Below are 27,295 nucleotides of genomic sequence, written 5' to 3' on the forward strand. Positions count from 1 at the left end.
TGAAGCCAGAGCTGTCAATCAAAGAAGAAGGGGGTGGGTATTGAAGGAAAACAAGCAGGGAGAAAGTGTATATAAATGATTGGCCCCGCCATGAAGCACCGAGCTGCGGGACTTAGCTTGAACGGTCATCCTGTGCTGACAGCCCCTTTAAGTATTTTTAATAGTATTAATATTGTTGTATTTGTAGGCATACCTTTTAAGAGAATTAGTTTAACCTATAGAAGGCAATCATGTGTGCAGGCATTTTTATTACATTACACTTTACAGCAGTAAATACCTTCACACTACTATGTGCGTTCCCTGCCAATTCCCTTACTAGCTCTTCTATTTCTAGTAAATAGAATTTGGCACTCCTGAAAGTTGAATAAATGTTTTATTTAGCAGTAGCAATCCAAGATAAATTAACGTTTGGGTCTCAAACATAGAGCTTCATCAGACGGATTGCTGAGGTATAGAGATGGCAAACTGCAGTGCCACCAGAGTGCGGGTAGAAGCCCAAGGAGATTGTGAGCACCTTCTATAATGGGATGATGTGTATCCATATTTATTGTGATTACTAGCTGTTCTAAGGGGCCGATGTGGGGGGGGACCAAATAACCCCTGTAGCAAATCGGGGCAAGTATGTCAGTTGTTATTATTTCAAGATCACCATGGGCCCCTTGGTAACATGAAATATGGTAGTGCAGTCACTTTCAAGTAGCTGTTCACAGGTATAAGTCTCTTTAGCAATGCTTTGGGAGGTAGTGGTACTTGGCACTACACAACACACTACAAACAGGCAATCCCTGCATATGTTTCTTCTGTCAGCCACAAACTATGCAGCTGCAGGGACTCAAACATATTTTCCGAGCACACCGAAGATATTCGGATAACACCCGAGGGTGCTCTGACTTTATCCAACCACGTACGCCCATCACTACTTATTGTAACTAATCACCCTTTATACACACTGAAATAATGGAATACTGTTAGATGTGTCAGAAGGCAGTAATATATACAGTATGTCGAGTTGGACAACTAGGCCTGTAGTAAATGGTTACATGCACACAATAGTGCTCACTTGTTATAGCAGTGGCAGATACAGACATTGCCTTTAATGAAACAGATCAAGGAAGCATATTGCCATAAAATACACATTGCTTTATTGAAATACATACAAAAGACACGTGTCTTTTGTATGTATTTCAATAAAGCAATGTGTATACATTTGTTGGGAAGTGCCATGTCCTCTCAGGCTCTAATTGCGGAAATATATTGCCTTTAATGAGCAGTTGCAGATGACCTAAACATTTAAACTGATTTATTTGATGTAGAATGTACATGACTTGCAATAAGCCTCTCTCTTATGATGTTCGTTTCTTTACATTTCATATTTCCTATATTTGTAGTGACAGCCCTTACAGTGAGCATGGCACATTAGAAGAAGTTGACCACGATGGTGGCAATGAGAATCACACAAGTGAAGATGGTATTTACTACTTGATTTTTTTCTTCCTAATTCTATATCTACAACCCTGCATTTACATGCAAAACTTAGAAATGGGCAACAGATCTCTTTACCCCTTATACATGCACAAGACTGATAATTCTGTCCATCAGAGGGTTAAGCTGACCATGATATAATCTGTATGGCCGGCTTTAGACTGTTGAAAACAATCAGATGTTCTAAAACCTATGTAGAATTAGATTTTGCATTTCCGATAAATGTTTTTAGTCCTGGCTGGAGGGGGCATTGCATTTATAGGATTACATGTCATCCTTCTGTAAATCTTGTGCAAATGAAGATCTTTGTTATAAGCGTAAAGCTGTCCTGGAGTTTATATTCCCGGTGTCTGAGGGATGCCCAGGTCAGCAAATTATGTGTTTGTTGTTATTGATTTGATTCGTTCTGCCACAGAAGCACATCAGAAAATAACATTATTGATTGGTAATTCCAGAGATCTTACTATAAGATGGTATTTGCCAAGACTTATTACATTTTGCTATATGAATGCCTTAACAGATTTAATCTCAAGCCTGCATATTGTCATGTGTCCTCAACGGTGATTTTTGCAAGATTAATGATACTTACTTGTTCAACTGGTATCCATTTCCCTTAGAAAGAATCACAGTAGCTTTAGCTGCATTATTTTAGTCATTGCTGTTACTGTTCAGTCCTATTGATTCACTGGTAAAACACATTCTTGATAGTTAATGTAAATATGTGAAAGGCCTCTTCAGAGAGGTTAGGAGTCCTATTGCCACCTATTGGAAGAAGTTATCTTAAAAGTCAAGAACAACCCTTTATATGGACACTGTCAGCATAAAATCCCACCTCTTGATGTTTCACCGTGGGGCCAATCATTTAAATACACTTTCCCACCTGCTTGTTTTCCCCTCTATCTCCACCCCCACTCTCTATTGATTGACAGCTCTGGCTTCATAAAGCCAGAAAATAGTGAAGGTAGATGGAAACCACTCAGATGGGAGGGTGTATAGAAATGATTAACCCTATATTAACTTTTACTGGAATAACATTGATTATATTGTGATGGTGGCAACTGTCAAGGAGTTGGATATATATTGGGCATCAAGTGATCAGTCAGTTCTTAAAATTGATTTTAGATTAAGGAAAAATGGACAACCCAGCAGGACTTGTCAAGTTTTAAAGGCCAAATAATGCGTCGATTATTGGGCTTAAAGCATCATCAAAACAGCGGGTCTTGTGGGTTGCTCCCACTATGTAGACGTTCGCACCTACTGTGAGGCAGCGACCGGTGTTATTTGCGAGGAGAGGAGCATCCGGTCACCTACCTAAGTTGGAAACTCACCCCAGCCGAGAAAAATTATAGCGTAGTGGAGGAGGAGTGCCTGGCCATTAAGTTGGCCTTGGAGTCCGTACGGTATTATTTGCTCGGTCGACCGTTTCGCTTGGTGACAGATTATTCACCCTTGGTCTGGATAAGGAATGCCAAGGAGAGAAATGCCCAGGTCACCCGATGATTCCTGTCTTTGGAAAATTTCAATTTTACTGTGGAGCATCAGGCGGGGAAGTCACAGGGAAATGCGAATGCCCTGTCACGGGCCCCCTGTACGGTAATAAATATTCAACCTCACAAGTTTGAATGGGGGGGTTATGTGAGGCAGCGACCGGTCTTATTTGCAAGGGTTGCCAAGTGTCCCACAGGATGCGCTCGGAGGCGTATTGAGGCCGCGGGATTGCATTGCAGTCACAGGCGTAGCTGTGATTGCAATACAGAATAAAAGTAAGTGTAGTCTTGGGCAAGCTATTTTTGCAAGGCAGATTTTAAAAAAAACCTGTCATGGGCTTTTATTTTTCAATGCAATAAAAACGAAAAAATAGAACTGCACTAGAGTGAAACCCCATTCACAACTGTAGATGTCGGTCCCCTATTACTGAAAAATGGCAGACAAATTCAACGGGTAAACAGTGCTCAGCTTGAAGAATCACATGTGTCAAAATCGCCTAAAGAGAAGAAAAACAGTGGCACTCAAGAAGTTGAAAATGGATATTCAGTCCTTTATTTCACCATGTGCGGTGTGTACAAGAACAAGTGGACGTGCTGGATCAAGGAGGCATGCGGGGAGAGAAAGTGGACTACGGCCCTTGAAGCGACCACTCGCAAAACGGCCGTAGTCCACTTTCTCTCCCCGCATGCCTCCTTGATCCTGCACGTCCACCTGTTCGGACTGTATATCCGTTTTCAACTTGGTGAGTGCCGCTGTTTTTCTTCTCTTTTGGCGCTTATATTTTTTAAATGGACTACAGGATGGTAGTGGGGCGGTCCATTTCCTCCCTTGGCCCCAGGTTTTCCATGTGACTTACGGCCACAGGTTTATTGTTGAAACCCCTGCAACAGAGGGTTGGGTGTGTCGGTTTGGAGTTTTTCAACTTGAGGACCAATCAGTTAACTTATAGCACTTTAACTGGTTGCCCACCCTTGTAAAAGTTTTTAAAAGCTATTTATATTTTTATAAAACCAAACAATATTACCTAACCCCATTCCCTGCCACTACCACTACCACTAGAATGCTTGGCTCCCTGCTGTTGTCTATATTCTGGCTTCCAGCAATACCTTTCCAAAACAGATGTGAGTGCAGTAGTGAATTTAATGGTCTTGCAGGTCACTGCTGTGGCCAGTAATTGGCTGTAATAGTAACATGGCTATGGAAGGACATCATTGGAGATAAGGCTGTAAAGTCCAGCAGGGACCTGAGAGGTGTAGGAACTGCAGTGGCAGGGACTCTGTAAAGTGCATTTTAATTATTTTTATTACTCTGCAGTATTCGAGCTGTTTTTTGTAATTTAAATGACTGGTCAATCCTTTTAAAGGCTGCTAATTGCTTAGTACCAAACACCACGTTTTGTCTCCATGTCACTTTTGGAGCATTCATTTTTAAATATACAGTGAGATTGTTTTAATCTGGCATTGATAGTTGAAAGGTGCCACATTATTCTGCACGTTTAACAATGATAGAAAACTTTTAATGATAGAGATCCCTTTGGAAGACATACCGGTAATAGCTGCAATTACCAATTTCTCTTAGTGAGAGATTTACAATCTCTGCTAAATTGTCAGCTTTTGGCTTTATTTTTGGTTCCGATTATTTGCCAGCTTTTTAGGAAACAAGTGCTGAATTGTTAGATTTTTGGGCTGACAGATACTACTTTCTGTGTTTCATTTTTACCAAAGAAAAAAAGAAATTGAATCTCTTAGTATTTAGTTTTTCATCCTCTATATGCCTAAATGTCTTCTGTACTGATTAATATAGACATACATATATTTACTGTCTCTACCTGCAAGAAATATTCATATAAAACAGAGTGTATTCTGGGACACTGATCTAATGATGTCTTTTGCGCTTCCACAGCCTTTGAATATGCTGGCTGTTTGGGAACACAACATATTAGTCTATAAACAGAGCAGCCTTGTTTGTTATCTTTTTGATTTTTCGACCTTGCTGCCCACTCGTAGAAAGAAAAGTGCAACATGAAAGAGTTTACATTCCAAGTGTGGCATTGTAAAGAAAAATGAGCTCTAGTCATTAGTCACTTTAATGAAAGCCAGTGTACAGTGGTTTCAAGTTTTCAGTACGCCTGCTTATGGGGTTTTTTTTCTTTTTTTTTTTTTTTTTACCACTAAACAGGTTGTTCTAGCCATAGATGCTTAAACAAAGCTTTCTATATGTTTAATAGCGTGAAAGCTGGTCATACAAATTGGATTTTTGAATACTCCTGCAGTCATTAATGGGAAAGTACGATAACCATTTAATATATTGTCATTTTCATTATTTGCCAACCAAGGTTCTGTGGAGTTTGATTGGAGGTTTGTCAGAAAACATTAAGGAATTGAGGTATTGATCCATAATAAAACTTGGGAATTAGTTTCCATAAAGGGGTGTTTGAAAGTTATGTCCTACCTAAAGGATAGGGGATAATGTTCCAATCACTAGGGGTTCGACGGACATCTTCCCCACTGATCCTGAGAACCGGGGCTCCGAAATGCCCCGGGTAAATAGCGTGGAAGTCATTCAAGTGCACTTCCTCTCTATTCATTCTAATAGGAGCGCATAAGATCAGGTGAATGTTGTGTTCGGCAATCTCTGACGCTCCCATTAAGAATGAATGGAGCAGTTGTGCAAGTGATTGTCCTTCACTCCATTCGGCCTGTTATTGGCATCAGTTGGGGCCACTCAGTGGTCACAGTGTTATCCACTATCCTATGGATAGGGATAACTTTTAAACTTCCTTAAAGTTATAAAGGCAGATAACAAAAATATCTGTTTATTTTCACAAACAAATGATATGTATTTTTTCTTCTCCTAGTCAGTGTTGTTAATATTCTCGAACTTTTGATTTGTAGAGTGCGAACCAATTGAAGCCATAGCCAAATTTGACTATGCAGGACGATCTGCTCGAGAGCTGTCTTTTAAGAAAGGTGCATCTCTTCTCTTGTATCATCGCGCATCTGAAGACTGGTGGGAAGGACGACACAATGGAATTGATGGCCTAGTGCCCCACCAGTACATTGTTGTCCAGGACATGTAAGATTTACATTGAGTAGAGAATCATTTTGAAACAAATGTGTATCACACAGACACTTTTTTATATATATATTTTTAGGGATGACGCATTTTCAGATTCCTTAAGTCAGAAAGCAGACAGTGAAAGCAGTAGTGGTCCAGTGACTGAAGATAAGTCATCATGTAAAGACATGAACTCACCAACTGACCGACACCCAGACTTGTATTCGGGCAGGTAAGAGCCTCACTATCCATTGTTCATACGCTTTTTAACCTCCCTACCCTCCCTATTCCCTACTGTATCTTTCTACAAAATATTATATAAAACATGATAGTTCTCATATAATCTGTCTATTTTTTATGTATTTTGTGACTACCATATATTTTAACACACTGACTTAAATAATAAAAATCTTTATTATGTTATTGATAATGCAGGCATAGAAGGCGAACTGATCCACCACCTCCTTCTCGTCGTTCAGGCAGGTCAAGTGATAGTCACTGCCCTGTACATCCTCCACAGTCTCTGAACAATTTATCCATGGAAATTGGATCTTCTAATATTTCAAGCCATTGTAGCACACGTGCCCTTTTACAGAATCGCAACCTTAACACTGATAGCCCTGAACGTAGACGTAAACCCGGCCATGGAAGTCTGACCAACATAAGCCGGCATGAATCCTTAAAAAAGATAGACAGTCCACCTATACGAAGATCTACATCGTCAGGACAGTACACAAATTTTAATGACCACAAGACTCTTGACCCAGAGAGTATTGCTCAGGTATGTAAAGGAAGTAAACTGTATTGTGCAAAATGATTGAAAGCAAACATGGCTTGTTATATTCCACAATTATTTCTCCTATAAAAAAAAGCCTTTATCGTATCATGTGAACTTTAAGTGGAGAATCTACTTTTACACAATATTGTGAACTTAAAAGAGAGTAGCGAAAAAGTAATGTTTCGTAAAGCAGATCTGACACCAGCTTTGACAATACAAACTGCATTCACAGTTACATAGGTTGAAAAAAGACCTAGGTCCATCAAGTACAACCTTTCTCCACCAATTTAATTTTTTGTCACTAACTTAATTATAACCTGCAATGTTGTGTATTGAGGAAATCGTCCAGCCCTTTTTTAAAAGCTGTTAGGGTGTATGCACACGCTGCGGATTGTCCTGCGGAATTTTCCGCTCGGATTTGTGTAAAGCCACAGGTCAAAAGACCTGCGGTTTATCTGCAGATTTTCTGCGGTTTAGCCTGCGGGTTTCCCCTGCGGTTTGACACCTGCCAATGAGCAGGTGCCATACCGCAGCGGAATCCGCACAAAGAATTGACATGCTGCGGTTTTGAAACCGCAGCAAATCCGAGCGGAAAATTCCGCACAGTGTGCACTGCGTATTTCTATTTCCATTGATTATAATGGTACTGTACACCGCAGCAGAAACTGATGTGGATCCACAGGACCAAAACCGCTGCGGATCCGCAGCAGAATCCGCAGCGTGTGCACACACCCTTATAGTGTCTGCCATTTACTACCTCTTATGGTCGGCATTCCACAGTCTGACTGCTCTAACTGTAAAGAACCCTTTCCTGTTTAGCTGTCAGAATCACCTTTCTTCCACCCGTAATGAGTGCCCCTTCGTCCTTAGTATGGCCTTTGGAAGGAATAAGTCATGTGCCAGTCCTTTGTACTGGCCACACATATATTTATACATGTAATTGAGATCTCCTCTGAGGCGTCTTTATTTCTAAACTAAACAAGCCCATCTTTTCCAACCTCTCATGATATGAGAGGCCTTTCATCCCTTGTAATAATCTAGTTGCCTGCCTTTGAACTGACTCTAATTTCTGAATGTCCTTTTTTAAATGTGGGGCCCAAAACTAGATCCTATATTCTAGATGTGGCCTCACCAGTGATTTATAAAGGGGTAACAATACATTGGGATCGTGGGATTTTATCTCTTTTTATATCTCCTAAAATCTTGTTTGCTTTTGCAGCTGCTGCTTGACTTTGAGTACTGCTGCTCCGCTTACTTCTAATGAGAATACACAAGTCCTTCTCCTGTTCTGTAGTTCCGCGTATACTCCCATTTATTGTACGGTTGGGCTCAAAAGTTTACATACCCCGGCAGAATTTTTTGCTTTCTTGGCATTTTTTCAAAGAATATGAATGGTAACACCAAAACTTTTTCTCCACTCATGATCAGTGGTTGGGTGAAGCCATTTATTGTCAAACTATATGTGCAAATTGTAAAGCGCTGCGGAATATGTTAGCGCTATATAAAAATAAAGATTATTATTAAAGATTATTATTAAACTACTGTGTTTTTTCTTTCTAAATCATAATGACAACCCAAAACATCCAAATGACCCTGATCAAATGTTCACATACCCTGGTGATTTTGGCCTGATAACATGCACAGAAATGTACACAAATGGTTTTTAGTGGCTTCTAAAGGTGACATCCATTCCTCACCTTTCAGCTAATGTTACTTGTGGGTTTTTCTTTGCATCCCAATCAATTTTCCTGGCATTTGTCACAGGTGACCATGTAACCTTTAGTAGCCATTCAAACTCATTAGTGTCAACTTTTGTGCATGTTATCAGGCCAAAATCACCAGGGTATGTAAACTTTTGATCAGGGTCATTAGGATGTTTTGGGTTGTCATTATGATTTAAAAAGAGAAAACACAGTAGTTTGACAATAATAAATGGCTTCACCCAACCACTAACCATGAGTGGAGAAAAAGATTTGGTGTTATCATTCATATTCTCTGAAAAAAGGCCAAGAAAGCAAAAATTCTGCTGGGGTATGTAAACTTATGAACACAACTGTATATGGAGCAATAGGATTACTCCATCCTAGGTGCCTCAGGCTAGTTTCAGACTAGCGTTTCTGAGCGCAGCGCAGGGCCGCCGCTAAGCACGCCCCCGGCCGCGCCCCCTCCTGTCATCTCCTCTGATCGCATGACTGTGCATGCGATCAGTGTACCCTATACTTAGCGTTGGGTGCGCTGATCGTGCACTGGTCTGATTTTGCTGGCGCTGCGCCCAGCGCACAAAAACGCGCTGTTGCATTTTTGTGCGCTGGGCGCAGTGCCAGCAAAATCAGACCAGCGCACCCAACGCGAAGTATAGGGCACGCTGATCGCATGCACAGTCATGCAATCGGAGGAGATGACAGGATGAGGCGGGGCTTAGCGGCGGCGCTGCGCTTAGAAACGCTAGTCTGAAACTAGCCTTACTCTACATTTAGCTCTATTAGGATTCTTTTACACTTGCCGTGTTTTTGCAGCCCCAATAGATTTCTATGGGGCTGCAAAAAAGGCCGTAAAAATTCGATGGAGTGCCGTACGCGGTATGTCCGTGAGGGCCGTATTTACGGCCGTGAAAAACTCTCACTTGCTTGATATTTTTCACGGCTTACGATCAAGGCCCCCATTGAAAACAATGGTGCCGCAAAAACAACGGAAGCTTGTTTTTGCGGTACACCGTAAAGACATATATGTGAAACACTGTATTTTCCCATCTCCCATGACGGCACACATGAGGGGGGATCCGCCCATTCAGGAAAGGAACCCTACTGAAAATAAAAGGGGCGGTACCTCTCCCTCGCTTCAGTTGGGGGCTCAGCGTCCGAGCGGGCGCAGAAGCAGCACGGCCTGGGGTCCTGGGGCTCTGCCGCGGCACCCTCTCCCCCTCTGCCGCATCCTGGAGCACGGAGAAAGCAGCGGGCCGCTTCCGGCTCGTGCCCCTCTGACGTCACACACTGGGAAGGGGCGTGCCCACGTGACGTCGGGAGGCGGCGCCAGGATCCAAGATGGTGGCGCCCATAGGATAAAACGCCGGCCGGCAAGATAAGATCCCGGCGGCATGGCAGGGGCTGTGGGGGTAACAGGAGGAGGCGGAGAGTGCAGTGGCTCTCCCTTACATAAGGGGGATGACCACAGAAGACGCACTCATGCCCAAGGCTTCAGGATGGAAGTGGGGCAAGATGAGCAGCAGCAGCGACAGCAGCGTCAGCTGAAGCAAGAGCTCTCGCCAGATGCCAGGCCGGGCCGCCAGCATACCAGGAGCAGCCGCTCGAGTGGTGGGAGCGGCAGTCGTAAACTCGACCGGAATGACTCTGAGACGTCCAGAAGAAACGTCACGAGTGCATCTGAGGAGCCTCCGAGACCGGTACCCCTAATGGACAGCGGTGGTGAGTGATCTACGTGAATGTCACCCTTATGGTAACAGGGTTCCTTTTTTCTCTGTTTGATCACTAGGGGTCAAGGAAAGCCAGCAGCAAAATAAAAAATAGAGAATGCGCCCTATGCAAACACCCGCTGGCAGATCAGTGGCATAAAGACCTCTGCGCTGACTGTATAAATAAAACTATACAGGAGGAAACCCCTGATTTGGTAACCAGCCTTAAGGCGTTAATACAGCGTGAGGTGAAAGATTCCCTAAAGGCAGCCCTTATAAAGAAGGATAAAAGAGGTCATAGAAGGGATTCTGATTCAGAGGCCTCGCCAGGGCAGAAGGGGCGGGAGAGATCCTTGTCCCCCTCCACCTCCTCTTCCTCTACTCAGTCCTCAGAATCCTCCTCGGACAGCGATCTAGGCGGCCGTCCATGTTTCCCAACAGAGGATGTGGAAAAGCTGGTCAAAGCTATTAGGGCTACAATGGGTCTTAAGGAGGAAAAGACTCCTAAATCATTGGAGGATATGTTTGGAGGAAAGGAAAAAACGCACCTTCCCTGTAAATGATAAAATAAAGGCCCTAATTGACAGGGAATGGAAAAAACCTGAGAGGTCAGGGGGCTTGCCTTCTACATCAAAAAGAAGGTACCCTTTTGAACAAAAAGATTTAGAGACCTGGGAAAAAGTTCCAAAAATTGATGGGGCCGTAGCCAAATTCTCAAAAAAAGGTATCTCTACCATTAGAGGACTCGGGCATGTTGAAAGACCCGCTTGATAAAAAAGCAGATGGTTTTCTAAAACATATCTGGGAAGCTTCGGCAGGTGGATTAAAGCCAGCGATAGCTGGTACCTGTACCGCTCGTGCCCTCATGGTCTGGCTACAACAAATAGAAGACCAGATCAGGGATAGAGTTCCTAGGGACGAAATTCTGTCTAATCTGACACTGGTACACGGAGCAGCGGCTTTCCTATCGGATTCCTCTGCAGATTCCGCAAGATTGACAGCTAGAGCAGCAAGCCTGTCAAATGCAGCAAGACCAGCCCTGTGGCTTAAATGGTGTCCCGGAGATTTACCATCAAAACATAGGTTATGTTCCATTCCATGCGATGGCCAATTCCTCTTCGGAAAAAAACTAGAAGAGATTTTGGAACATGCAGGGGATAGGAAGAAAAGCTTTTCCCGATTTCCGGGAGAACCTAAAAAGCAGCCCTTTTGGAGGAGGAGATTTAACAGGGGTCATCCCCCGGGAGATAGAAAGAACTGGGACTTTAAAGAAAGAAGAGGATCGGGCTATATGTTTAAAGGGCCCTCCACTTCCTCCAAAAAATCTCCCCAATGACATCAGGCCGGAGGTAGGGGGAAGGCTTTCTCTCTTCCTTTCCGCCTGGGCAAATACCTCCCCCAGTATATGGGTCCTAAACATAATAAAGGACGGTTTAAAAATAAAATTCATCCGTCCGCCCAGGCATACCTTCATAATGACACCCAGAAGGAAAGCCCAAGAGCAACAGCTGGCCCTGGAGACGGAAATCTTGGGACTAGTGAAAAAACATGTCCTACTTGGAAGTCCCAGTGCAAGAAGAAGGAAGGGGGTTCTACTCCCCCCTCTTCTTAATACAAAAAACAGGTGGCTCTTGGAGAACCATTGTCAACCTGAGGAGACTCAATCAGTGGGTAAACAATTGCTCCTTCAAAATGGAGTCAATCAACACGGCCACAAAGATCCTGTTCCAGCATTGCCTCATGGCAGTGATAGACTTAAAAGATGCTTACTATCACATGCCAATTCATCGGGAGTATCAAAAATATTTGAGAGTAGCGCTCTGTGTCCAGGGGCAGGTGAAACACTACCAATACGCAGCCCTTCCGTTTGGCCTGTCTACAGCCCCCAGAGTATTCACCAAAGTGATGGCCGAAGTAATGTCTTTTCTTCATTACAGAGACATAGTGATCGTCCCATACCTAGATGACTTTCTTGTAATAGGGAGGTCGGAGTCCCAGTGCGCACATCAAGTGAAGGAAGTGATAGCAATTCTAGTAGGACTAGGATGGATAGTAAACATCCCCAAGTCAAGGATAACCCCAGTAAAAGAGCAATCCTTCCTAGGGTTGATATTGGACTCCGAGCAACAACGCTGCCTCCTACCAGACAGCAAAGTGACCAAGATAAGAGGCCTAGCTCGCACAGCAATACAAAGACCAAATATGACACTGAGGAATGCAATGTCCCTTTTAGGCTCATTGGCATCATACATACCCGCAGTAGCATGGGCGCAATACCACTTAAGGCAACTACAGTGGGAAGTTCTGTCAGCACAGAAACAATTAAAAGGACATTTAGAAGGCAAACTATGTCTCTCAGTGGCTGTAAGAGATTCCCTGCTCTGGTGGACTGTAGAAAAGAATCTAACAACTGGAGTCCCGTGGCAAAAACCAGTCGAGGACATCATTACAAGAGACGAGAGTGCCACAGGATGGGGTGCACACCTGAGATCCCACTCAATACTGGGGACCTGGTCCTCGCTAGAAAAGGATCACGGTTCAAATGTAAAAGAACTATGGGCAGTGGAAAAAGCAGTGAAACTTTTGCTTCCTTTACTTCGGGGCCGCCACACCCGAGTCATGACGGACAATCAGGCAGTAGTAGCCTACATCAATCACCGGGGGGAACGAGATCTCGGGGCCTCATGCAAATATCGGATCTCCTCTTCCAGCTAGCAGAAAAACATCTGTTATCCATCACAGCACTGCACATAAAGGGGGTAGAAAATATACAGGCAGACTTCCTGAGTCGCAGGCACCTAAGACAAGGGGAATGGTCCCTAAACCCCCCAAGTCTTCCAACAAATAGTTCAGGCCTGGGGCAAACCAGAAATAGACCTGTTCGCTACAGCACACAACCGGAAGGTCAGGAAGTTCTGCTCACTAAATCCAAGGGAAAACCCCTTTGCAGTAGATGCCCTACAAATACCCTGGAAGTTCATCCTGGCCTATGTATTTCCCCCGATAACAATGATCCCAGTAGTGGTCAGGAAAATCAGGGAGGATCGAGCGAGAATAATTCTTACAGCTCCGTTTTGGCCGAGGAGGCCTTGGTTCTCCCTTCTGAGACTCATGTCGGTGACAGATCCATGGATATTACCGGAGATTCCAGACTTGCTTTCACAGGGACCAGTGGTCCACACTCAGGTGAAAGGCTTCCATCTAGCAGCCTGGAATTTGAGAGGGCGCTACTGAGTCGCCAGGGATTCTCTCCAGGGTTAGTCTCCACCCTGTTGAAAAGTAGGAAACCTATAACATCCCAAATCTACGGTAGAACGTGGAAAAAGTTCCTAGACTTCCTGGGGGAACCCTTGGGGGATGTAGCGCCAGTGGGACCTATCCTAGAATTCTTAGTCGGGGCTGCAACTGGGGTTAGCCACTAACACACTCAAAGTCCAAGTCTCAGCTTTGGGGGCCCTATATAGCTGCAACTTAGCAGCCAATAGGTGGGTGTCCCGATTCATAAAGTCCTGTGGCAGGTCAAGGTCATTATCCCAAAGATACCACCCTGGGACCTCAACCTGGTCTTAGAGGCCTTAACCAAAGATCCTTTTGAAGGACTACTAAGAGCTGTCACCATAGCTACTTACACTTAAAACTGTCTTACTGGTAGCCTTAACATCAGCCCGAAGAGTGAGCGACCTACAAACTCTATCTATATGTCCACCATATATCCATATACACAGATCTTGGATGACCGAGTGGTTCTAAGACCAGACACGACCTATCTCCCCAAGGTAGTCCAAAAGTTTCATAGGACTCAGGAGATCTCCTTGCCATCTTTCTGTAACAATCCTAGAAACCCTGGGGAGCAAAAGTTCCATACATTAGATGTAAGAAGAGCCATAGTACAATATGTCAGTAACTACTCAGTGGAGGAAAGATCAGTCCCTTTTTGTAGCCTTTCAGGGTAGTAGAAAAGGGCACGGGGTAGCTAAGAGTACCATTGCCAGATGGATCAGGGAGGCCATTATGTTATCCTACTCCGCAAGTGGCGCTCCGGTTCCAGAAGGCATCAAGGCTCACTCCACCAGAGCCGTGGCTACCTCCTGGGCAGAGAAGGCTGAGGTATGGATTGAGCAGATTTGTAAAGCTGCTACTTGGTCCTCACCTTCAACCTTTTTTAAGCACTACAGACTTGATCTATCTTCCTCTACTGACTTAACCTTTGGTAGAGGGGTGCTTCAAGCGGTGGTCCCTCCCTAAGGTGTCTTATTCTACAAAAGTCTCTCATGTGTGCCGTCATGGGAGATGGGAAAACACCAAGGTTACTTACCGGTAGCCGTTTTTTCCGGAGCCCATGACGGCACCAGTATATTCCCCCCTTTCCACTCCTTTGGTGTGCACTGTAGTTTGGGTGCTTTTTTTTTTTTTAGTTAGATATAATGTGGTGATAGTTTTAACATATGTATTAACCCGGGGGGCCTCTCATGCTCTGTAAACCAACTGAAGCGAGGGAGAGGTACCGCCCCTTTTATCTTCAGTAGGGTTCCTGTCCTGACTGGGCGGATCCCCTCTCTCGTGTGCCGTCATGGGCTCCGGAAAAAACGGCTACTGGTAAGTAACCTTGGTGTTTTTTCCCCCCAACTTTTCAAAACCTAATCCAAAACAGAAAAACGGCGATCCGAAAAGATTTTTGCAGCAGACCGTGAAAATAACGGCAATACGGCCTGCAAAAACAGGCCGCAAAAAAACACGGGAAGTGTAAAAGAACCCTTAAATCTCATTTGCCAAGTGTTTGCCCATTCATTAATCTTATCGAGATTGTTTTGCAATATTGTAATGTCAAAGTCAGATTTTAGTATCCTACATAGTTTGGCGTCGTCAGCAAAGACTGACACTTTACTCTCAGTCCCATCTACTGGGTCATTAATAAAGAGGTTAAAAAGAATCAGTCCTAGCACAGATCCCTGTGGTACGCCACTGTTCCCAGTACAGATCCCTTCGGTCCCCACTGCTGACTATCCTATTTAGAGAATGTACCATTTATGACAACTCTGTTTCATGTCTTTTCGCCAATTCCTTACCCATCTACATATATGTGGTGTGGTATATGTGATAGGTGGTGACCATGGCGGCCGTTTTGAAGTTGGCCATTTTGGATCCAACTTTTTTTTTTCCTATGGGAAGAGGGTCATGTGACACATGAAACTTAGTGAGAATTTCAAAAGAAAAACAATGGTGTGCTTGGTTTTAATGTATCTTTATTCTTTCATGAGTTATTTACAAGTTTATGACCATAGTGCTGCCCATTGTGTTGTATTGTCAATGCAACTCACTCTTAACACACTGATAGTAACAACACAGAAGAAATGCTAGTCTAAGGGGGTCAGATTCCTTGTTGGAATGCTCGGACCTGTCACCCATAATGTGATGATGCACCATGTTGCTAGAAAAACTCAGGGAACATGCCATCTTCAGTGCATAAAGAGGGCAGCACATCATCATGTAGCAATTTCAGATATCCAGTGGCATTGAGGTTTCCATTGATGAAGAATTCCCCCACTATCTTTGTACCCCATATAATTCCACACCATACCATCAATTATGGGTGTCAGGTTCGAGCATTCCTACATGAACAGTTTCCTGGAAAGTGTCATGGTTTACTGGGTTCTCTGATTAGGTAGTTGCATGGTTAACTCTGATGGCCTCTGGGAGGCTTTTTACAGCCTCACTGAGACCATTCCTTGTCGTTTATACTCTTAGGCTCTGTTCACACGTTTAGGATTTTTTGCGTTTTTCCGTGGCAAAAACGCTTAAAAAAAGCATACATTAAGCATCCTATTAGAATGAAATCTGCAAATTTCCCTTCACCCATTACAGCACACCTGAGAGAGGGATCCGCCCCGCCAGGACAGGAACGTACTGAAATATAAGGGGCGGCACCTCTCCCCCGCTTCAGTTGGGTTCCTGTCCTGGAAAGGGATCCCAGTCTGACAGCGGCGGTGCCTGTCATGGATGAAAGTGGTCCCAGGGCCGTCCCGGTGCGGGAAGAGCAGGTCAGCTTACATGCAGCGCCGGCCGTCGGTAGCCTGGAAGCGCAGTCCCCGGGGATCCTCCTGCAGGCCCCGGGTTCGTGCGGGTGCAGTCAGGCGGCCTCTGTAGCGGGGCGCTCCTCCGTGCCTCCCTCCCCTTGCGCGCGCCCGATCCTTCTCCCTCAGAACAACAGGGCGAGTCGGGGGCGGTTTCCGGCGTCTGACTTCAGCGGCTCGGGGCACCCTGGGAGTGGGCCGGCTGACGTCACAGGCGTGACGGCAAGATGGCGCCTAGTGCGACACCGGCCACAGTAAGAAGAATGGAGGGCGGCTGGCGGTCGCAGGGGGGAGGGGAAGACACGCTCACCGAACTGACCTATTTAAAGCAGGGCGAGGAGCAGGGCAGCCATACAATGATACAATGATGTCACAGCAGGAGCGTTCACCGTCTCCACCATCTCTGCCCCCATCGCAGACCTCTGCACGTAAGCATGGCAGCCGCTCAAGCGGCAAAAGCAGCAGCCGCCCGAGCCACAGATCGAGAGATTCCTCGAGATCGAGAGAGCATAAACCACATGCTCCAACACAGCCTCAGAGTCCGGTACCCGACTTTTTGGGTGGTGAGTGATCTTCGTGAATGTTAGACCAATGCTAATAGGGTCCTTCTTGTGTGTTATTTTTCCTTAGGGAAAAGGCAGAAAAGCAGGGAGCAAAAGAAATAATAGAGAGTGTGCCATATATCAAAGCCCAATAGCGATAGATTGGCAAAAGGACCTTTGCGCCAGCTGTATCCAGCGAACTATGGCGGAGGAGGTGCCGATCCTGGCAACTAACCTCAGATCAGTCATCAGATCCGAGGTGGAAGGGTCACTTAAAATATTATTAAAGAAAAAGAGTAGGAGAGACTCCCCTAGTTCTTCATCAGACTCCTCCTCGGCTGAGTATCAAGCTGAACACAAGTCCTCCTCCTCGGATAGTGATACGGGGGGGCAAGCCGTGTTTCCCGGTAGAGGATACGGATGCTCTCAAAGCCTGGGCCTACAGGAGGAGAAAACAACTAAGTCCCTAGAAGACGTCATGTTCGGGGGGTTACAGGAAAGGAAAAAGCGCACCTTTCCAGTCAATGAGAAAATCCAGGCACTCATTGAAAGAGAATGGAAGAAGCCTGAAAGGTCAAGAATCCTTCCTTCCTCCTCAAAAAGGAGATATCCCTTTGAACCTAAAGATACGGAAATATGGGACAAGGTCCCAAAGATTGATGCAGCAGTGTCCAGATCATCCAAAAAATCGGCCCTGCCCCTAGAAGACTCAGGGGTACTGAGAGACCTGCTAGATAAGAAAGCAGACCCTTACCTAAGACATACATGGGAAGCAGCGGCAGGGGGACTGAAGTCGGCAATAGCTGGCACCTGCACAGCATGATCCTTAATGATCTGGCTACAGCAGCTGGAAGAAAAACTTGCATCCAAAGTTTCAAGAGAGAAAATTTTGGCGGATATGTATCTTCTACATGGAGCAGCCGCTTTTTTGGCCGACACCTCGCCGATTACATGAGATTGACGGCGAGGGCGGCAGGATTATCAAACGCAGCGAGGCGAGCATTATGGCTTAAAGGCTGTCCTGGAGATCTACAATCAAAAGCCAAATTGTGCTCTCTTCCGTGTGATGGACAATTTCTATTTGGAAAAAATTTGGATGACACCTGCCAGAAGCAGGTGGTAGGAAGAAGGGCTTCCCCCGATTTCCAGGGGATCAGAGAAGGCCGCCCTTTCGGAGAGGGAAATTCAACAGGGGCCGTCCTCCGGGGGATCGGAAAAGATGGGAGGAAAAAAGGAAGGAGTCTGGATTCATCTTTGGCGGAGCTGCTTCATCCGCAAAGAAATCCCCACAATGACGCCGGTATCCCGGTAGGGGGGAGACTGATGCTCTTTTGTCAGGCCTGGGAAAATGTATCGTCCAATTCCTGGATCTTAAACATGATAAAAGAAGGCCTCAAAATCCCATTTTTTCAACGGCCGAGAGCATCATTTGTGGTGACCCCCGTCAGGAAGGGGATGGAAGAGCAATTGGCCCTGGAGGCAGAAATCCTAAGTCTGCTAGACAAACACGTTCTGACAGAAGTCCCAAGCGAACAGGAGAGAAAGGGATTCTACTCACCCCTCTTCCTAATAAAGAAAACCGGACCAATCATTCAGGATGATTATAAATCCCAGAGGCCTCAATCAATGGATAGAAAACCAGACCTTCAAAATGGACTCAGTAACTTAGGCCATAAAGCTATTACACCACAATTGTTTTATGGCCGTAATCGATCTGAAGGATGCCTACTATCCTATCCCGATCCATCCAGAGTATCAAAAATACTTAAGGGTAGCTCTCTACATCCAGGGCAACCTCAAGCATTTTCAATTCAGAGCCCTTCCATTCGGCATATCCATTGCCCCGAGGGTGTTTACGAAAGTCATAGTGGAGATGACAGCCTTCCTCCGAATCCACAACACAATTATAATACCCTACTTGGACGATTTTCTAATAGTGGGCAACTCGGAACATCACTGCACAGAACAGGTGGAAAGGGTAACATACTCTACAGAGACTTGGCTGGATGGTGAATATCAAGATGTCAAGACTACAACCCCTAAAGAGGCAAATATTTTTAGAGTTCATCCTGGACTCGGAACAACAATCTTGTCTGTTGCCAGAGGCAAAGGTGGAAAAGGTGAGGAATATGACCTTGGCAGCCATAGACCAGCCTCACACGACCCTGAGGGGTGCGATGTCCTTACTGGGCACCCTGACAGCCTGTATTCCAGCGGTCAGATGGGCACAATTTCATACCCGTCAACTGCAAGCAGAGATCCTATCGGCACAGAAATTGCTAAGAGGGCGTTTGGAAAGAAGGCTGGAGCTTTCCTTAAAAGTCAAAAACTCTCTCAGATGGTGGTTAGACAGGGCGAACCTGGTAGCAGGAACATTATGGCACACACCAGTGTCCGATGTGGTCCTGACGGACGCGAGTTCCTCGGGGTGGGGAGCACACTTGAGGGGACAGGCAGCCCAGGGACCCTGAGAGCAAAAAGCATCCTCCAACCTAAAAGAGCTACGGGCAGTAAACAAAGCCTTTAAAAAAGTTTTTTCCCTTCACCCATGACAGCACCACATGAGAGAGGGATCCGCCCCGCCAGGACAGGAACCTACTGAAATATAAGGGGCGGCACCTCTCCCCCGCTTCAGTTGGGTTCCTGTCCTGGAGCGGGATCCCAGGCTGACAGCGGCGGTGCCTGCCATGGATGAAGACATGGACCCAGGGCCGTCCCGGCGCGGGAAGAGCAGGTCAGCTTACCTGCAGCGCTGGCCGTCGGCGCCTGGAAGCGCAGGCCCCGGGTTCGTGCGGGTGCGGTAAGGCGGCCTCCATTCGGGGCGCTCCTCCGTGCCTCCCTCCCCCTGCGCGCGCGCCCGCTCGCTCCCTCTCCCTGGGACAGGGGAAGCCGGGCGCGACTTCCGGCGCCTGACGTCAGCGGCGCGGTGCAGCTTGGGTATGCGCCGGCTGACGTCACGGACGCGACGGACATGGCGCCTAGTGCGGCGCTGGCCACAAAAGAAGGAAAAAAGAGAAGAATGGCCGGCGGTCGCAGGGGGGAGGGTCAAAAGGATCGCTCACCGGGGCCTATTTAAAGGAGGCAAGGAGCAGAACGGCCGGGCTGTTACAATGGGGTCACAGCAGGAACGCTCACCGTCCCCACTGTCTCTACCCCCGTCGCAGACCTCGGCACGGAAGCACGGTAGCCGTTCGAGCGGTAAGAGCAGCAGCCGTCCGAGCCACAGATCAAATGATTCCTCGAGATCGAGAGAACACAGACCACATGCTCCAGCGCAGCCTTCCAGCCCGGTACCCGATTTTGTGGGTGGTGAGTGGATCTTCGTGAATGTTAGACCATTATTAATAGGGTCCTTTTTGTGTGTTATTTGCTTCCTTAGGTGAAAGGCAAAAAAGCAGGGAGCAAAAGAAATAATAGGGAGTGTGCGATATGCCAGAACCCCCTAGCGAAAGATTGGCAAAAAAACCTTTGCGCTAGCTGTATACAGCAAACAGTGGCGGAGGAAGTGCCGAGCCTAGCAACTCACCTCAGATCTGTCATAAAATCAGAGGTGGAAGGTTCACTTAAATTATTATTAAAGAAAAAGAAAAAAAGTAGAAGAAACTCCCCAAGTTCTTCATCAGACTCCTCCTCGTCCGAATATCAGGCTGAGCGCATGTCCTCTTCCTCCTCGGATAGTGACACAGGGGGTAGACCGTGTTTTCCGGTTGAGGATACTGATAGTCTCCTTAAAGCCATTAGGTCAACTATGGGCCTTCAGGAGGAAAAAGCGACCAAATCCCTAGAAGAGGTAATGTTTGGTGGGTTACAGGAAAGGAAGAAACGCACCTTTCCAATTAATGAAAAAGTCCAGGCGCTCATCGAAAGAGAGTGGAAGAAGCCTGAAAAATCAGGTAGCCTTCCTTCCTTCTCAAAAAGGAGATATCCCTTTGACCCTAAGGATACGGAAATATGGGACAAGGTCCCAAAAATCGATGCGGCGGTATCCAGGTCATCCAAAAGGTCGGCCCTGCCCCTAGAAGACTCAGGAGTACTAAGAGATCCACTAGATAAGAAAGCAGACTCCTACCTAAGGCATGCTTGGGAAGCAACAGCGGGGGGACTAAAACCTGCGATAGCCGGTACCTGTACAGCCCGGTCTTTAATGATCTGGCTACAGCAGCTAGAAGAAAAAATTGCTTCCAAGATGTCTAGGGAGAAAATTTTAGGAGACATGTATCTGCTACACGGAGCAGCCGCCTTTTTAGCCGACACCTCGGCCGATTCCATGAGGTTGACGGCGAGAGCAGCGGGACTATCAAATGCTGCAAGGCGTGCATTATGGCTTAAAGGGTGTCCGGGAGATCTACAATCAAAAGCCAAATTATGCTCCCTTCCATGTGATGGACAATTTCTCTTTGGAAAAAATCTGGACGAAATCCTAGAAAAAGCAGGTGATAAGAAGAAGGGCTTCCCCAGGTTTCAGGGAGATCAAAGAAGACCGCCCTTTCAGAGAGGGAAATTCAATAGAGGCCGGCCTCCGGGAGATCGGAAAAGATGGGAAGACAAGAGGAAGAAAGAGTCTGGATTCATGTTCGGGGGAGCCGCTTCATCCGCAAAAAAGTCCCCTCAATGACGCCGGCATCCCCGTAGTGGGGAGACTGATGCTGTTTGGTCAGGCCTGGGAAAATATATCTTCCAATACTTGGATTTTAAACATCATAAAGGAAGGTTTAAAATTCCCCTTTTTTCAACAGCCAAGAGCATCGTTTGTGGTGACCCCCGTCAGGAGAGGGGTAGAAGAACAGTTGGCCTTAGAGGCAGAGATCCTAAGCCTGCTGGACAAACATGTCCTGATCGAGGTCCCAAGAGGACAGGAAAGAAGGGGTTTCTACTCGCCCCTCTTTCTAATAAAAAAACCGGATCATTCGTTCAGGACGATTATAAACCTGAGAGGCCTCAACCGTTGGATACAGAACCAAACCTTCAAAATGGAGTCAGTGACTTCAGCTATAAGGCTGTTACACCACAACTGTTTTATGGCGGTAGTCGATCTAAAGGATGCTTACTACCACATCCCGATCCATTCAGAATACCAAAAATACTTAAGGGTAGCGCTCTACATTCGGGGCAACCTCAAACATTTTCAGTTCAGAGCCCTTCCATTCGGCATATCCATAGCACCGAGGGTGTTTACAAAAGTAGTTGCAGAGATGACAGCATTCCTCCGCATCCACAACACAATTATAATACCCTACCTAGACGATTTTCTAATTGTGGGCAACTCAGAACGTCACTGCACAGAGCAAGTAGAAAGGGTGATAGATACCCTACGGAATCTCGGCTGGATGGTGAATGTCAAGAAGTCAAGGCTACAACCCTTACAAAGGCAAATGTTCTTAGGTTTCATCTTGGACTCAAATCAACAAATTTGTCTCTTACCAGACGCCAAGGTGGAAAAGGTAAGGGATATGATCTTGGCAACAATAGATCAACCTCACACGACCCTGAGAGGGGCAATGTCCTTGTTAGGCACTCTGACAGCCTGTATCCCAGCGGTCAGATGGGCACAATTTCATACCCGTCAACTACAAGCAGAGGTCCTATCAGCACAGAAGTCGCTAAAAGGCTGTTTAGAAGGAAGGCTGGAACTTTCCGTAAAAACCAAAGGCTCTCTCAGATGGTGGCTAGACAGAGCAAACCTACTAACAGGGACATCGTGGCAGAAGCCAGTGTCCGATGTGATAATGACAGACGCAAGCTCCTCGGGGTGGGGAGCGCACCTAAGGGGACAGGTAGCCCAGGGACCCTGGGGACACCTAGAGCAAAACGCATCCTCCAACCTAAGAGAGCTACGGGCAGTAAACAGAGCCCTAAGGATGTTCATGCCCACTCTAGAAGGCCGCAATGTCCGGATTATGTCGGACAACAGCACAACAGTAGCCTACATCAACCACCAGGGAGGGACAAGGTCACGCTCCCTAATGCTCGAAACCAACGATATCTTTCACAGGGCAGAGAGACACCTACACTCCCTCTCAGCCCTACACATCAGAGGGGTAGAAAACACACAAGCCGATTTCCTAAGCCGCAACACACTAAAACAGGGGGAATGGACCCTGAATCGGGTAGTGTTCCAAAAGATAGTACATCTTTGGGGAGAGCCAATAATAGACCTCTTTGCCAACAGAAGCAACAGGCAGGTAAAAAGATTCTGTTCACTGAACCCAAAGGAAGAGCCATGGGCAGTGGATGCTTTGCAAATTCCGTGGGATTTCAAGCTAAGTTATGCCTTTCCTCCGGTAGCTCTAATCCCAGTAGTAGTGAAAAAGATAAGGGAAGATCAGGCCAGAGTGATCTTAATAGCCCCGTTCTGGCCAAAAAGGCCATGGTTCTCACTACTACAGATAATGTCCCTCTCAGATCCGTGGGTACTGCCAGAGATTCCAGACCTGCTAGCTCAGGGTCCGGTATTCCACACGCAAGTCAAGGGGTTCCATCTGACGGCGTGGAATTTGAAAGGTCACTTTTAAGTAATAGAGGATTCTCCCCTGGGTTGGTGGCTACACTGATGAAAAGTAGGAAGCCAGTAACAACTAATATATACGGTAGAATATGGAATAAGTTTCTGGGGAAACCATTAGACCAAGAACCCCCGATCAAGACTATCTTAGAGTTCTTACAGGCAGGTCTACAGCTAGGCCTAGCGGTAAATACACTCAAAGTACAAGTTTCAGCGCTAGGCGCTCTATATAATTGTAACATAGCGGCAAATAGATGGATAGCTAGGTTTATTAAATCCTGCCACAGGTCTAGACCAGTCCCATCGCAAAAAATGGCTCCCTGGGATTTAAACCTTGTGTTAGAAGCTCTCACAAAGGAACCATTTGAACCAGTACAACAACTATCAGTGAAATATCTTACCCTAAAAACCATTATTCTAGTGGCCCTTACATCGGCACGTAGGGTAAGTGACCTGCAGGCCCTATCAGTTAGTCCACCGTATACCCATTTATACCAGGACAGAATTGTCCTAAAAACAGACCCTGCTTATTTACCGAAAGTGGTGTCGGATTTTCACCGTAGCCAGGAAATTGTCCTCCCCTCCTTCTGTGAAAATCCAAAAAACCCAGGAGAGGAGAAATTCCATAATCTAGATGTGAAAAGAGCCCTCTTAGAGTATATATCAGTAACCAGCCAGTGGAGGAGGTCCCAGTCCCTATTTGTAGCCTTCCAGGGTGCCAGGAAGGGTTATGGAGTATCGAAAGGGACTATTGCCAGATGGATTAGGGAGGCCATTAGTGTAGCCTACTCAGCTAGTGGTGTTCCGATTCCTGATGGCATCAAGGCTCATTCCACCAGAGCCGTGGCGACCTCCTGGGCTGAAAAGGCAGAGGTATCAATTGAGCAAATTTGTAAGGCCGCTACCTGGGCCTCACCCTCAACCTTTTTTAAGCACTATAGATTAAATCTATCCTCCTCGGATGACTTGACCTTTGGTAGAAGGGTGCTGCAAGCGGTGATCCCTCCCTAAGGTGTTTCGAAGTCTCCAAAAATCTCTCATGTGGTGCTGTCATGGGTGAAGGGAAAACCACCATGGTTACTTACCGGTAGCCGGTTTTTCCGGAACCCATGACAGCACCTGTATATTCCCCCCCCTTTTTTCACCGTATGGGTGTGCACAATAGTCGGGTGTATTTGTGTGATGTGGTGTTGGATAAACATGTAACTAACCGGGAAGTCCTCTCAATGCTCTGTAATCCAACTGAAGCGGGGGAGAGGTGCCGCCCCTTATATTTCAGTAGGTTCCTGTCCTGGCAGGGCGGATCCCTCTCTCATGTGGTGCTGTCATGGGTTCCGGAAAAACCAGCTACCGGTAAGTAACCATGGTGGTATTCCCAGCCTAGAAGGCCGCAATGTCCGGATCATGTCGGACAACAAAGTGACAGTAGCATATATCAACCACCAGGGAGGGACAAGGTCATACTACTCAATGAACGAAGCCAACAAAATTTTTCACAGGGCAGAACGACATCTGTTCTCCCTAACGGCACTACACATAAGGGGGGGGGGACATACAAGCCGATTTCCTAAAACGCAACACTTTGAGGCAAGGAGAATGGGCCCTAAATCACTTAGTGTTCCAGAAGATAGTGCAACTCTGGGGAGAGTCGGTAATAGACCTCTACGCCAACAGAAGCAACAGGCAGGTAAAGAGATTCTGTTCATTGAGCCCAAAAGAAGAACCATGGGCGGTGGACGCATTGCAAATTCCGTGAAATTTCAAACTGGGTTACGCTTTTCCTCCAGTAGCTTTAATCCCAGCAGTAGTGAAGAAAATAAGAGAAGATCAAGCCAGAGAGATCTTAATAGCCCCGTTCTGGCCGAAAAGACCCTGGTTCTCGCTACTGCAGATGATGTCCCTCTCAGATCGATGGGTACTTCCAGAGATTCCAGACCTGCTAACTCAGGGACCAGTATTCCACACGCAAGTCAAGGGGTTCCATCTGGCGGCGTGGAATTTGAGAGGTCACTTTTAAGAAATAGAGGGTTTGCCCCTGGGTTGGTGGCTACGCTGATGAAAAGTAGAAAGCCAGTAGCAACTAATATATACGGTAGAACGTGGAACAAGTTTCTACAGTTCCTGGGGAAGCCGTTAGACCAAAAAACCCCAATCAAGGCCATCTTAGAATTCTTACAGGCAGGACTACAACTAGGCCTAGCGGTAAATACCCTTAAAGTACAGGTTTCAGCACTAGGCGCTCTATATAACTGCAACATAGCAGCAAACAGATGGGTAGCCAGATTTATTAAATCCTGCCAGAGGTCTAGACCGTGGGATTTAAACCTCGTGTTAGAAGCTCTCACGAAAGAGCCATTTGAGCCGGTTCACCAACTGCCAGTAAAATATCTCACCCTAAAGACCATTATTTTAGTGGCCCTTACATCAGCCCGTAGAGTAAGTGACTAACAGGCCCTCTCGGTTAATCCACCTTATACCCAGGTGTACCAGGCCAGGGTTGTCCTAAAAACAGACCCTGCTTATTTACCGAAAGTTGTATCAGATTTCCACCGTAGCCAGGAGATTGTCCTTCCCTCCTTCTGTGAGAATCCAAAAAACCTAGGAGAGGAGAAATTCCACAAACTAGATGTTAAAAGAGCCCTCTTAGAGTATATATCAGTGACTAGCCAGTGGAGGAGGTCCCAGTCCCTATTTGTAGCCTTCCAGGGTGCCAGGAAGGGCTATGGAGTATCAAAAGGGACTATTGCCAGATGGATTAGGGAGGCCATTAGTGTAGCCTACTCAGCTGGTGGCGTTCCGATTCCTGACGGCATCAAGGCTCATTCCACCAGAGCCGTGGCGACCTCCTGGGCTGAAAAGGCAGAGGTATCGATTGAGCAAATCTGTAAGGCTGCTACCTGGGCCTCACCCTCAACCTTTTTTAAGCACTATAGATTAAATCTACCCTCCTCGGCTGACTTAACCTTTGGTAGAAGGGTGCTGCATGCGGTGGTCCCTCCCTAAGGTGTTTCGAAGTCTCCAAAAATCTCTCAGGTGTGCTGTCATGGGTGAAGGGAAAACCACCAAGGTTACTTACCGGTAGCCGTTTTTTTCGGAACCCATGAGGACACCCGTATAGTCCCCCCCCCCCCCCCTTTTTCACCATATGGGTGTGCACGTTAGTAGGGTGTATTTGTGTGATGTGGTGTTGGATTAACATGTGACTAACCGGGAAGTCCTCTCAATGCTCTGTAACCAACTGAAGCGGGGGAGAGGTGCTGCCCCTTATATTTTCGTAGGTTCCTGTCCTGGCGGGGCGGATCCCTATCTCAGGTGTGCTGTCATGGGTTCCGGAAAAAACGGCTACCAGTAAGTAACCATGGTGGTTTTTGTGCCTATGATGCGTTTTTTTCTGCAAAAAAAATGCATTGCGGAAAAAAACACAGCATGCAGGGCTGTGGAGTCGGTAAGCCACAGTTGCGACTCCGACTCCTGGATTTTATCAGGCTCCGACTCCTTCATAAATGGCCAATTCATAACAACAAATTTACTGTTGTAAAATATTAAACATCGTGCTTATTCAGTTTCTCACCATCATATAAGTAATCAGACCACTTAGAGCAAAAACTACATTTATTAGAATACAATTAGAATATAGCAAATAACTTTTATAAACTTTTCTAAACTGTAAGTAAATATGCAATAAACACTTTTATGCAGTTAATAAGAAGAAATCTATAAATTTGTCCTCAGAAAAAGTATTGCCTCTGTCAGATCCTCCTTCATGGATGCCCTCAAATCTGATCTAATTATTTTGAGAGCAGAGAACAACCTCTCTACACTAACTTGTGTTGGTGGCAAAGCAGTAACCACTCGGGCAACATCTCTGACAATGTCAGGATACAGAGGAATCGCTTGTTGCACTGTTATTTTTGATGAACGGTCAAATTTCTCAATTTCTTTTAGTGCACATGAAAAATTCTGCTG

At 46.1% G+C, this 27,295-nt stretch overlaps 1 protein-coding gene across 4 annotated transcripts in view; it reads left to right on the forward strand.

The window, feature by feature from the left end:
* SRGAP1 (SLIT-ROBO Rho GTPase activating protein 1) overlaps positions 1 to 27,295 on the forward strand; it is a 129,970-nt gene that overhangs the window by 89,600 nt on the left and 13,075 nt on the right. For all 4 annotated transcript variants that reach the window (XM_073555431.1, XM_073555433.1, XM_073555432.1 and 1 more), the window contains exons 16-19: positions 1,389 to 1,468; positions 5,865 to 6,045; positions 6,125 to 6,259; positions 6,463 to 6,808. In XM_073555431.1, the coding sequence (XP_073411532.1) occupies positions 1,389 to 1,468; positions 5,865 to 6,045; positions 6,125 to 6,259; positions 6,463 to 6,808 (742 nt within the window). The remainder of the gene's footprint in view (positions 1 to 1,388; positions 1,469 to 5,864; positions 6,046 to 6,124; positions 6,260 to 6,462; positions 6,809 to 27,295) is intronic.

This window comes from Dendrobates tinctorius, unplaced genomic scaffold (genome assembly GCF_039654945.1).
Source record: "Dendrobates tinctorius isolate UK_male_01 unplaced genomic scaffold, ASM3965494v1 ptg000224l, whole genome shotgun sequence".
Taxonomy (NCBI): domain Eukaryota; kingdom Metazoa; phylum Chordata; class Amphibia; order Anura; family Dendrobatidae; genus Dendrobates; species Dendrobates tinctorius.